Source organism: Eurosta solidaginis, chromosome 2 (genome assembly GCF_040869045.1).
Source record: "Eurosta solidaginis isolate ZX-2024a chromosome 2, ASM4086904v1, whole genome shotgun sequence".
NCBI lineage: Eukaryota > Metazoa > Arthropoda > Insecta > Diptera > Tephritidae > Eurosta > Eurosta solidaginis.
This window is the reverse complement of record NC_090320.1, coordinates 201,788,536-201,801,123: the sequence shown is the minus strand read 5'-3', so window position 1 is coordinate 201,801,123 and position 12,588 is coordinate 201,788,536. Positions and strand designations below refer to the sequence as shown.

Below are 12,588 nucleotides of genomic sequence, written 5' to 3'. Positions count from 1 at the left end.
CATTGAAAAGTCTTAAAAGTTTCAACTATGTAGTAATGGAATTTTGGTCATATTTAACTAGATACTGCTCTCCAACGGGAATTTAGCACAAGCGTTTATATCCACGTTGAGCATTTGTATATTTATCGCTTAAAAAAATTGTTTCTGCCGTATTTCTAATAAAAGATATATATGTGTGTGAGATGGCAGCTCTGAATCATACTAATAACACCCCTGTACGAAGTAGAGAAGAGGAACAAGAGCAAAGATAAAAAGTCAGTCGTCATCGTAACCACTCAGCAGCAGCAGTCGTAATTTTGCAGTAATTTTTGCTAACCCTTAATTTTCATTTCACTTTCATTTTCTAATAATTTTTCTTAACGTACTTAATTACTATTTAATAATAAATGAAGCATATTCAAGCTTACATATATATATGCCGAATGTTGACATCACAATGCTGTTAGTAAATAATCGCAACAACAAAACACAGCACGCAGCGGCACTTATGTACAAGGCAACGAAGAGATATCTTACATACATACATGTACTCATCAGCCGAAGTAATTACTCGCATATACACACGCATATGGCTAGTAGAAAAGAATAAACTACAAACATACATGCATATGGCTGGTAACGAAGCATGAAATACAACTATTCGCGAAATTACTAGACATTAGGAGACATGGATGAATCAGAAAACCGAGAGTATAAAAGCAGCACAAGCTGAGGAATCAGTAATCAGTTCGATTTAAACACGCTATTAGTTGTGAAGTGAAGTATAATTGTGAAGTACCCCAAAGTAGTCTAAATAAGGTCAGTTTGCAATACTGAATACTGGAGTGATTTATTCAACAGTTTAGCGATTCGAACGTTAACAGAAGGCGCAAAAATGACCAGGATTTTCCTAAATTCGTTACAATATATAGCTTCTTAAATATGAAATATTTTAATATCACCATTGGCAGACAAACTTTTTCTGATTGAAGTCTTTAGTGGAGGCCGGAATATATATAAACTTTTAATTCTGTAACTGATATTGAATTTGACAGTTGTATAGCAGAAACGCCATTAACTTCAAAAAACACAAAGAAAATATAGCCGCATCATAGTGTGAGGCGTACGCAAGAAGACACTTTCCAGAGTGAGTCAACGATTTCAATAAATGCCTAGTATCTTGCTCTGCTTAACACCACAATATTCTTGGACTTCCTTAAACTCATTAATTGGCTTTGGGCTGTGTGAGAATGCTTACATAGGATTTCTTAGTAAAAACCATGGTGAATTCATACAAGTGGCGAATGTTTGAAAAAAAGCGTTCACAATAGTAAACAGCCTGTATCAGTGTTAAATCGCTGTTCGATTACTAAACAATTTGCTCAACAGCGTTTTTCAACCATTTTTGTAAACGACTGGTACATTGCATTATTTACATATTTTAAAATGTTTTCTTAACTCGCTGCTCCTATTTTCTCTATTGACTAGGTTTTAGAAATCAAAAAAGTAAAATGTAGTCTGATTTTCTGTATACAAATTTAAAAAGCAAAAGCTGATTTGAAACACAAATGGACAACTCGTGGCACTTCAATTTATAAACTGCGAGCAAAAAACAAGCCTTTCTTTCATTTTCTGGCCGTTTGCGACAGCCGTTCTCCTTGTCAGCAATTATTTGACAGATATCTATGGCAATGGAGGAATAGAAAGATTTTTCACTTGTATGAATTCACAATAGTAAGAACTTTTTAAGAGTCACTTTTTGTTTGATATGTCGATATAATGCTTCACAAACTCTCAATACCTATTGGTATGCTTGCACGCATAACTTGAGCATAAGTTAAGGGAGAGGCAAGTGCACTTAATATAAAACAAGTCAGTCTCAAGTTTTGATTTATAGTGTTTTTTTTCTACACGAAAATGTCGCCACTTTCAGGGGCAAACATTTTTAACCCCAGTGAGAAAACGTACGTCTGTGAGACGTTAAGTTAATTTATTCAATTGAAGTATAAAAAAATGTATTTTATTTAAATTTTTTTGCTATAAGCTGAGGTGCTCCGAAAAAGACTGATTTTTGTCCCAAGACAAGTCAAACTTAATTTTTAATATATTAAAAAACAATATTTTTCTTTAAAAAACATTTAAAACAAGTGAATATATATCAAATAAATGATTAAAAAAAACCAAAAAAATGTAAGTTTTGTTTTATATCTTTAGGGTCCTTAAACTTGAACACGTCTCTCAGACATACGTTATCTTTCTAGGGTAAAAAATAACGTTATCTTTCTAGGGTTAAGATTCTCACTTTGCCCTGTGAAATTGTAGCTCACTTAAAATGTTCAGTGCCACCCTGCATGACTTGAAAAGAACAAAAATTGCCAAAATGAAATGCCAAAATTTTGCATGCTTTATACGAGCTGCTTTATCGTAGGTTATTTATGTTTGTTAGAAATTGATAGATAGTATACTGTGTTCAATTGTCAATGTGATTCATCAGCTGATTGACAGGGCTGTTCTCTGCACCGTCAATGGCAGCGAGGGCAAGTAATGTTACATTTTTTGCCATTTTTAGGGGTAGATTTTTGAGAAAAGATAATGATGCCCTCTATTGAGTCTACGCTGATTTTACAACAGAACTCAACTTTTTGAAGAATTGGAGTGAAGACGACATTTTCATGTAGAAAAGAAAACACTATTAGTTTTCAATTTAAGATTGGCTTAATCAGCGGCAACCCCGTCAAACTTGTTTGAGGCGCGCGTGAATTTCCAACAACTTTTTTAAAACTTAAATATTGACAAAAAAAAGTGTTTGATAACCAATTGAAATATCTAGCCAGATTTCTGATTGGTCGCTTGTATCATCAACAATTAACGAAAATTGGTTTGTTTCAGGATCCAACACGTTTCTTAACTATTAGCTAGGTGAAGTTCCATTGTTCTGCTACATTTTATTGACACGAAAATCTTGGTTACAGCCTAATAAGGACCAAAATTGCAGAAAAGGGACCAGCGGGCCAAATGGGGTTGGAGAGGACCATTTTTGGTCCAATTGGACCAAAGTAGTAACCGTGCATCAAAGAATGCAGCTACACATACGTGTAAGCAGCGAAGAGAATATTTCACATACATAAATGTAGTCAGCAGCTAAGAGCAGAAGTTATTACTCACACACATACATGCTATAACAAGAATACAAAAGTGAATACCAGATACATAAAGGAGAAATAAATAAGCAGCTGTTCGTGAAAATTCAAGACCTTAGGAGAAATGGGCACACGAGCTAACCGAGAGTATAAAAGCAGCGCAAGCTGAGGAAAAAGGAACCAGTTTGATTTTAATACGCTATTAGTGAAATACGCGATTATTGTAATTGCGAAGTACTACTACCACAGTAGAGTTGTAAATAAAGAAAGTTTTTCTGTACTGAATAATAGAGTTATTTATTCGACAGTTCGCAATTCGAACGTTAGTAGAATCAATAAATAATAATCAGAATTTCCCAAAATTCGTTACAATATTTTATTACACTTGGTTTCACTGTGTCTTTGCATTATAGACATTTATATATATATTTATATATATATATATGTATATGTAAGACGTGATAATCTCCGAAGAGATTTTAGGCCGAGCTTCGCTTCTAATTTGCGTCGTGCTCCTTTTAATTTTCCTACAAATTGGCGGGACGGGATCTGATCTTTATGCCGTCTCCGAACGGCATCTGCAAGGTAGATGAGTTTTCGCTGAAAGCCTTTCATGGCAGAAATACACTCGGAGTGCTTGCCAAACACTTCTGAGGGGCGACCCCGCTTAGAAAAATTTTGAAAAACCTTGTTTGATGTTGCTTTGCCCGGGGCGTGAACCCAGGATCTTTGGTGTGGTAGGCGGAGCACGCTACCATCACACGACGGCAGCCGCCATTTGTTTGGGGAAAAATTATGCTTAAACTTAGCGCTTTTACCACAGGCATTGAAACATTTTGTAATTGATACAATAACAGCATTGGCAAAACTTGCGTGAAGCGCATAAGTTAAGTTTTTTGTTTGTTTATTGAAAGTTCTTATCAATAAGCAGTTAATCTGAGCTAAAAATTTGACGATGAAAGAGCTTTTTTGCAATAATAATGTGTGTAGTAGAAAATATTAAATAATTCCTTAATTCCTTTTTTTTGAAATAAATACTAACGACAAATTTTCTCGGTAAGCCTGAGACTTGCAACTTTGATCCTGTTTTACAACCTAATGACAATGTAGTATACAAGGAAGAAATTCAGTTAAGTGGCTCACGCATCCAGATATTTAGAACATCCGAATTCAAGAATTTCGGGGTCGATTTGAGTACCTTGCATTGAGCTAGAAGCTGTCAGTTGTCATATTTATTCAGAGCCATGTCTTTGAGTATTCCAGCATTCTAACCATCTAATCCCGGCGCACAGACTATTGGGTTCCTACAACTCCCCACCGCGCAATCTTCACCTCAGTCGCTCTCTCTAGAGAGGGGCAGTTTACTCGATAGCTTGTTCATGAAGCAACCCAACGGGAATTCTTTAGGTAAGGCTTTCTGTAAGGAGCTTGGTGTAAGCCGTAAGTTTAAGCAGACCGATGCCTTTTCATCTATCCACCTGCTCAGCTGCACCCTTTTTTTAATCATTCTCGCAGCGTTTCCATACTTAAACTGGTAAACATTCTGTATCCTTGATAATCTTCTTGGCCTGCTGAATACATCCACTTAGCGGTGGAACAAATTCCGCTCTTTGTCTTACGATTGTAAACATATGATGGCCATTTCTTGCTAAATACTTGTTCTTTTTTATTTCTTTTGGGTTCTTCTGAAATACACTTCAGTTTGAATATACGTTGAAATACGTTTGAGTTTTTCTGAAATAATGCAGGAAAAGTTGTAGTGCTGCTACTGTTCGGCAAGTTTAGATGTATCCTACACAGAAAGCCAAGGATTATCTAAGTAGCTATAGCTATAACTCAATTCACCCCTTTCTGTTCCTGTGGTGAGAAAGAAAGTAGAGCTTACGATTTGTTCTTCGAACAAAAGCTAGAACTTCGAGACTCGAGAAGACCTTACTCGCGGGAAATTTCTTTTCGAACAAATTCGATGAATCGTAAGCTTTACTACACTGAACCAAAAAAGTGCGTATATTTTAAGAAATGTTCATTGAAAACCTCTCCAAAAACTGTGCTCATAGAATTTATGAATATAAATACAAGCAATAAATTTACAAGCAGCTTGATGAATATGGTTCTTATATTATAAGAACGAAGTTTTGTCATAAATATAATTTTAAGAATTTTTTCTTAAGTCACACGCAAATTTCCCAAATTATATGTAATTTTTCTTAAATTTTATGAAAAAATCGGAGTGAATTTCTATGAAACTTTTTCTTAAGAAAACATGTACGTTTTTGGTTCAGTGTAGAAACTTCATTAGTCAACTCCTCTTCCGTTCCATCGCTTTCCTTCACCTTCCAATTTTCTAACGCGGGGTAACTTATATCTCTTCTTATTTTGTTTTGTTGATTTTTCGACAGGGTGGATACTTAAATGATGTATATTGGAACGATTTTCCGTCACCCCTTGTCAAATTAAGTTTCGAGACGAACCGGTTTCGGTGGTGTGCCATCATCAGTGTCGATTTTCGTTCTCCGAACAACGGGACAACGCCGAAACCGGTTTGTCTCGAAAACAAATTTGACAAGGGATGACCGAAAATAGTTCCAATATACATATATACCTCTTCCTTATCCTCTCGCTCCTACCCCGTCTTGCTTTTCTCCACCCACTATGTCGGATCACTTGTAAAATTTATTTTATAAATAAACTGTATATAATAATAATTGTTTATTTCGCCCCACACACTTTTCCAGAAGTGCATACTACGGTATCCATACCACATATATGTATATCAGTCTCCAAGACTCAGGAAAATACTCTCCAGATCGGCAAATACGGCCCCAGGATGCTTACAAAGGCCTGATGGTTCGCGGGTCGAAACTGGGGAGGAAACCCTGGACCTACTGCTGAATACACACTTTCCACGTGCAACTAGGAACGAACCAGGGGATACACAAAGCTCGACACAAGAAACTGTGCAACCTATACTGCAAAACCTCATTAAAAGAGATAAGATATTTTGGGCCATCCAATCTTTTGAACCATTCAAAACTCCAATGCCAGACAGAGTTACATCTATACAACTGCAGAAATCACTGGAATGCAGCACTAGCTGGCTATACGCTATAATAGGAGGCGTTGTGGCACTGAACCACATCCCACGTATATGGAAAAGTTCTAAAGTGGTATTTATTTCCAAGGCAGGCAAAGCGTGCCACGCGAAACCTAAATACTTCAAACCCATCAGCCTATCTTCGTCTCAAATAAAGGTGATGGAGAGGCTGGCGGAAACATATATCAGAGAGGCAGTGAATGACCAACTCTCCGAAGCGCAACACGCCTATATGAAGGGTAAATCAACGGAAACGGAATTGCACGAAATTACATCGTGCATAGATAGATCGTTCTACTTCAAGGAATACTGCCTGGCAGTCTTCCTAGACATAGAAGGAGCGTTCAATAACATCAAACTTGACTCAATCACTAAGGTACTGACTGATCTGGGCACCGAATCTCAGTTGGTGGAGCTTGTGCACCAATTGCTGATATTCAGGGTAGTACAGGCAGACCTTGTAGGGGTATCGGTGAGCAGGTTCGTCAGTAGGGGAATTTCCCAAGGTGCTATCCCCTCTATTGTGGGTTTTGGCGGTGAATCAGCTGCTAAGGGACATGGAGGAGGGGAGGGGCTGTAAAGCTATAACTTATGCTGACGACTTTGCTTGGTGATAATTGCGAAATTTCCACAAACTCTCTGCGATATGATGCAGGTGGAACTAAGAAGGGTAGAAATATGGGCCGCTGATAATGGTCTGAGCGTGAATCCAAATAAAACGGAGGTGGTGCTCTTTACGAGGAGGTATAAGATACCAACTCTCTCAACTCCGGTGCTTGCGAACACAGTGCTAAGGATGAGTGAGTCCGCCAACTATCTAGGGCTCAAACTTGATAAGAAACTGAACTGGACACAAAACACCACGGAGCGTGTCCGTAAGGCCACGGCTGCCCTCTACACATGTAAATGGGCAATTGGACGGAAATTGGGTATCTCCCCTATGATAGTGCATTGGATATACACGGCCATAGTTAGACCAATATTGCTATACGGGGTGGCGTTTTGGTGGCCCGCCCTCAATAAATCCTCGACGGTTCATGCTTTTCAAAAGGTGCAAAGATCTGCACTATTGTGCAAAAGCGGAGCCATCTGCACAACTCCAACGGAGGCTATGAACGTAATACTGAACCTACTACCCATAGATATAGTAGGCATTAAATATGCAGCATGTGCAGCTATTAGGCTGAGGAAACTGACCACATGGTCTCACTGCATCCATAATAATATTTTACACAAATTCGGCTTACCAGAATGGAAAGATTTCTGCAAACTACATACCAACTTTAACAAGGGATACGAGATATTAATCCCTGAGAGGGAACAGTGGGTTAATTGTACATACTGGCCCACTGACAGCATTCAGATCTACACAGATTGATCTAAACTGGAAAACAGGGTCGGAGGGGGTGTCTATTCGGAACGATTGGACATACAAAGATCGTTTCGCCCTTCGGATCACTGCAGCGTATTTCAAGCCGAGCTTGTAGCCATACAAGATGCTGTGGACTGCCTAAGGCAGAAGGTAGTCTCTCAGAGGCACATTTATATTTTCTCAGTCAGTCAAGCAGCGCCGAAAGCATTGTCACAATTAATTCTGAAACTGTAGTATGCTGCCGTAGACCACTTAACGTGATGGCTGAACAGTTTACTCTGCATCTGATATGGGTTCCGGGGCATAGGGCCATACCAGGTAATGAGATGGCAGATGAGCTTGCAAGAGAGGGTACCTCCCTTTCACTTTCGCCATCCTGGAAGAGGTTGGGCTTGCCGCTCTCCACCCGCAAGCACAAGATAAAGGAAGCTCTTCTGATGGAAGCAGGAGCTAGATGGAAGCATCATGATGGATGCCATATGGCAAAACTCACATGGCCGCAATGGAATGAGACGAGATCGCGTGAGCTTCTCACCCTCCGTAAGAGGGATTTTTCCTTAGATGTAGGTCTTCTCACTGGTCACATGTGTGTTGGACCGCATACGGAAGGATTGGCGCTCCATTTAATGATTATTGTAGAAGCTGCGGCAACGAAGAAGAGCCTGGAACTGTTAGGCATCTACTTTGCGAAGGACCAGTGCTCGGTAGAAAAAGGAAACATTTCGTGGGCAAGATGTCTCTTGTAGATCTGACTGATATATCTGAGGTCAATACACGAGGCTTAGTTAGCTTCACAAACTCAATGAAGTGGTTTGATTAAGAGAGTAGGAACAAATCCGTGTGGTTTCACAATAGGCCTATAAAGGCCTAAGTGTGCCGCTCCGATTCGGACGGCAGCCACTTGAACCTAACCTGATGGTAACCACAGCTTTCAAGACTGTAATCTTTTCCACTTGTTATTTGCACAATTAACCAATGTTGAGTTTTTATATCCTTAATAAGACTCATGGGTAAAACAAATTACTCTCCAACTTTATCTTACGATGCGCCGGCACTCCAATTCACGAAACACTATATTGGATAGCAAGGTTAATTAATATCCATTAGGTGCTGCGAGAATCGGAAGAACCACTTGCCTATCAGAGATGATGGTTACTCCTTTACCGGCACTGCCATAGTCAGTGGTTTAAGTCAGAGTGGCTACTTCTAAAGCTTTAGGCCCCTTAGACACTATCTAATCATCTTTGTCATCGTCAGTCATATTTAGGCTAGTGAATGTAGTTGGTACACAATTTTTTGATTCTGAGTATGGAGTTTTTCAGCTCGCTAGCACTTGGTTATTAATATTATTAGGCCTCGATGCACTGCGACCTTTATCTAGATCTACTGTGCTTGACCTATCAGACTATTACAGTATGTGGAAGGTTTTATATATTTAAGTACCTCTTCAGGCTTTTTACTCTTTATCACGAGAGTATTAAGGGTCATGCCACCTATATGGAAGAGTCCCTGCCTTGTCAGAGCGACGCATTCGCAGAGAATGTAAACATGTGTTTCATCCTGCATCTCACAAAAGCGGCAGCGGATAAACTTAACTTACGTAGGTGATGTCGCAGACTACAGTGTCCCGTAAATACCACCCAGTGAAAGTTCGTAAGTCCTCTCTGCTTAGATTAACCAGCTTGGCTGATACTCTCGTTGCTGGGAGCATAAATTCAGTGTTGCTTCCGAACTGCTTTGGTTTCCATTTACTTATTGTTTCTCTAGTGTAATGTGTACTTTTTTGAGTCCACTGTAGTCCCATGGTCATAGGATGCTGCTATAACACCCTGCTTGGTTACGTAGTCTGCCTGTTCATTACTTTCATGTCGCTGATGCTGGGGAACCTAACCTAACAAAATCTGTTTTTCGGCTTCCAGATCATTTAGGATTCCAATGCATTAACTCACTAGCTTAGAAGTAGTTGCACACGACTGCAAGACACATAAGGCAAAGTTCTATTGCACTTGTTAACAACAAACTTTATCTTTTACATTTTGCGCGCTTTAGCTCATATCTATTTAAACGCACCTTGTCGTTCATATCCTTACACAAAATCTCAAATATACGCCAATCCTCTTCAGTGTTACCAGATGTCTGCCGAATAGGAGTATCGCGTGACATTTTTATTCACAATTGAGTTGAGATAAGTTACATACAAATGTATTTGAGTAGAAATATATATAACTGCGTCTTTTAATTTGGTATATATATTTATTAATATTTTTTATATAAACTAAGCACCAACGTCTGTAATCTTAAAATATTTATTTTATTTTATTTTGCTTATTGTAATTTTTAGCTTTGGTGATGAAAGGTGCTTCTTGTTCCTGATTTCTAACAACTTTCGAAAATTGCTTAACAACAGTACTAAACATACATATGTATGACACACCTGGACCTAAAATGCGATTAACTCTAATATACATGATTTTCAGAAAAGTCGAAAAGCTCTCGTCCTCCTTCATATGCGCTAAAGGAATACTCAGATTTTACCAAGCCTTTACTCGGCCAGTAGTGGAGTTATCATTGAATCGAATATATAGTTCGGTCTACACTGGAGTAAGGAACTCGGTGGTATGTGTTAAGTCAAAAATGTCAATTAATGAGTTAACTTCTTTTTTAACTGCATAGTTGTGCGAATTGTATATTTCTTGTTAGCATTCCTTCTTAAATTTGTTTAAAGGAACAACAAATGGGGTGTTGCCAACGAAACTGAAACTTCTAAAATTCCTGTGATTCTTGCGTCTAACAAAGTACATAACAAAATAAGGTTATGTTGCCAAGTAAGTGCATAATAATGTTTTCTTGCTTATTTCATTCGGCCTCTAACTCCTGTAAGAGTATAAAAATTAAGACTTTTCTCCTTTTATACATATTTATACATATATACACTCAGAGAAAAAATAATGTAATATTAACCAAATTAGGGGTTGAGACAAGAGATTTCACAGGTAAATCACATCCAAAGGATTTATTTGTCAAAACAACAGATGCTTATCGGTTGCCCACAGCTCAACTGTTTCACTGTTGACTTTTCAAAGTTTCTGCTCAATCAACTTTTATTAATTCGTTGGTTCACCAGTTCATCTGGTAATTGTTAACAGTTTAGACGGTTATTTTGCCACATTTTTTTTGTGCAAATAAAAGTGTAACCTGTTCATTTAACTACCAAAATGCAGTTGATTTAAGAGAAATGTGTTTTTTGGAAAGTCAAAACTGGTTCTTTTTATCAAAAGTTTAGTTTCCAAAATGATTAAAAACATGGGATGGATACATTTGTTAACTCTTATTTCACTCATTTATTTTACATATTTTTAATATGTATATTTAAAAATAATATTTAACTGTGCTTAAAATAACAAATTACACACTGGGTACCTATTGCACAAAATACTTGTATTAATTTAAAAATTTCGTTTTACATTTTAAATACTTAAAGCATAAATAAATAATGAGTTTTTGAATTTATTGATCGACGTAATAATCGAGGGCGTCCTTTCCTCGAGGATAATGTTCCAGAACATTTTGAATGTCTACCTACATTATAGAATATAAATTAATAATGCCACTGATCTAAGCATACTTATGTAGGCATGTTCATTATTACCTCAAGCGAACCATGCGAAGTTTATGATGCACTCAAAGGTGTAGAGCTGAATGAAGCATCCTCGTTCTCCTTAATCCATTGGTTAACTTTTTGAATCGCAGACGTCATATCTTTATCTTCGCCAAACTGCAAGATAGAAAAAAACTGAAAATCAGAGTGCATCGACAGTTGAGATAATGATAGAAATGATGTACGTCTTGTCATTTGTTAAAATAAAGTTGGAAAAGTATAAAGAATACGGTGTTATTTAAAAAAGAATTCATACCCCACGTTTTTTCCACAATTTCACTTTTTCACGCAATTTCGCTTCAGTGCCTACTACATCAACTGACGGAAAAATTTGTCCAAGTCGATTTCAGTTAAGTACATACCTCAACTCTTCAATTCCAACGCTCGCGTCTATAAACAAGTATATACATATGTACATGATTAGAAAAGGTTCAATAAATAATTTTATTGCAAATTAAATATGCATTTTCACTTGATCCCCTTTAGTTTGCTATGAAAATATATTGTTGCGCGAGAGGTATTAAATTATGCATTTTGACCCCGGTATCAATAATCCGAAAGCAGAATGAAAACAAATTGTTTTGACTAGAGATATTTGCAAAAAACTGTTGCAAGTTTTCATCCACATATATTTCATCAATTTGTTGTAATCGCAGGCACAGTCACTGCAACTTTTCTTTTGCAAATATCTCCCTTATTTATATATAAATCACAAGTATTACGAACACTCAATAAACTATATATTTTTCCTGTATAGATATTGCAAACTTTAATATTAAATTTGCAATTAGGAACTTACTTCTTAGTATAAGATAAATTTGGTCCAATTCCCATTCCGTTAGCAAACTTAAAAGCTTTTCGTCTGCCTGCACTTCTTCGCTTTCACATATAAATATATTACAATTATTATCGGATACGTCCATATTATTATTAAAAAGTTATAAATTATCCGCGATCCGAAAACACTTGATACAATTTCACAATTCACTTGATTTTTTCACAAAAAAGCATGGCTTGCTACGCATAAGTTGAAATTAACAGAAATGCGGTTGGTTCAACATGATTCATTTTCAAATCAGCTGCAAATTCTGTTAGTTGGTACCAACCAGATAAAGGGAAATACCAGATGTACGGTTTATTTAATAGTGGCAATTGGTAATTTTATGGAGGGATTTGTGTATCTAACAGTGGTAATTAGAAAATTAACTGCGATTTCTGTTAGTAATCAACAGATTTATTTGTTGAATTACCAGTCACACCCAACAGCTTAAATTAACAATTTTTGGGTTCAAGTCTACAAGGAGACAGTTAGTACAACAGTGTCAGTTGTCATGCGAAATATAAT

At 37.2% G+C, this 12,588-nt stretch overlaps 1 protein-coding gene across 1 annotated transcript in view; it reads right to left on the bottom strand.

Moving 5' to 3' along the window:
• LOC137241793 (coiled-coil domain-containing protein 170) overlaps nucleotides 1–9,748 on the bottom strand; it is a 55,485-nt gene extending 45,737 nt beyond the window's left edge. The window contains exon 1 of the mRNA XM_067769193.1: nucleotides 9,656–9,748. Coding sequence (XP_067625294.1) covers nucleotides 9,656–9,748 — 93 coding nt within the window. The remainder of the gene's footprint in view (nucleotides 1–9,655) is intronic.
• Nucleotides 9,749–12,588: the final 2,840 nt, after the last annotated feature.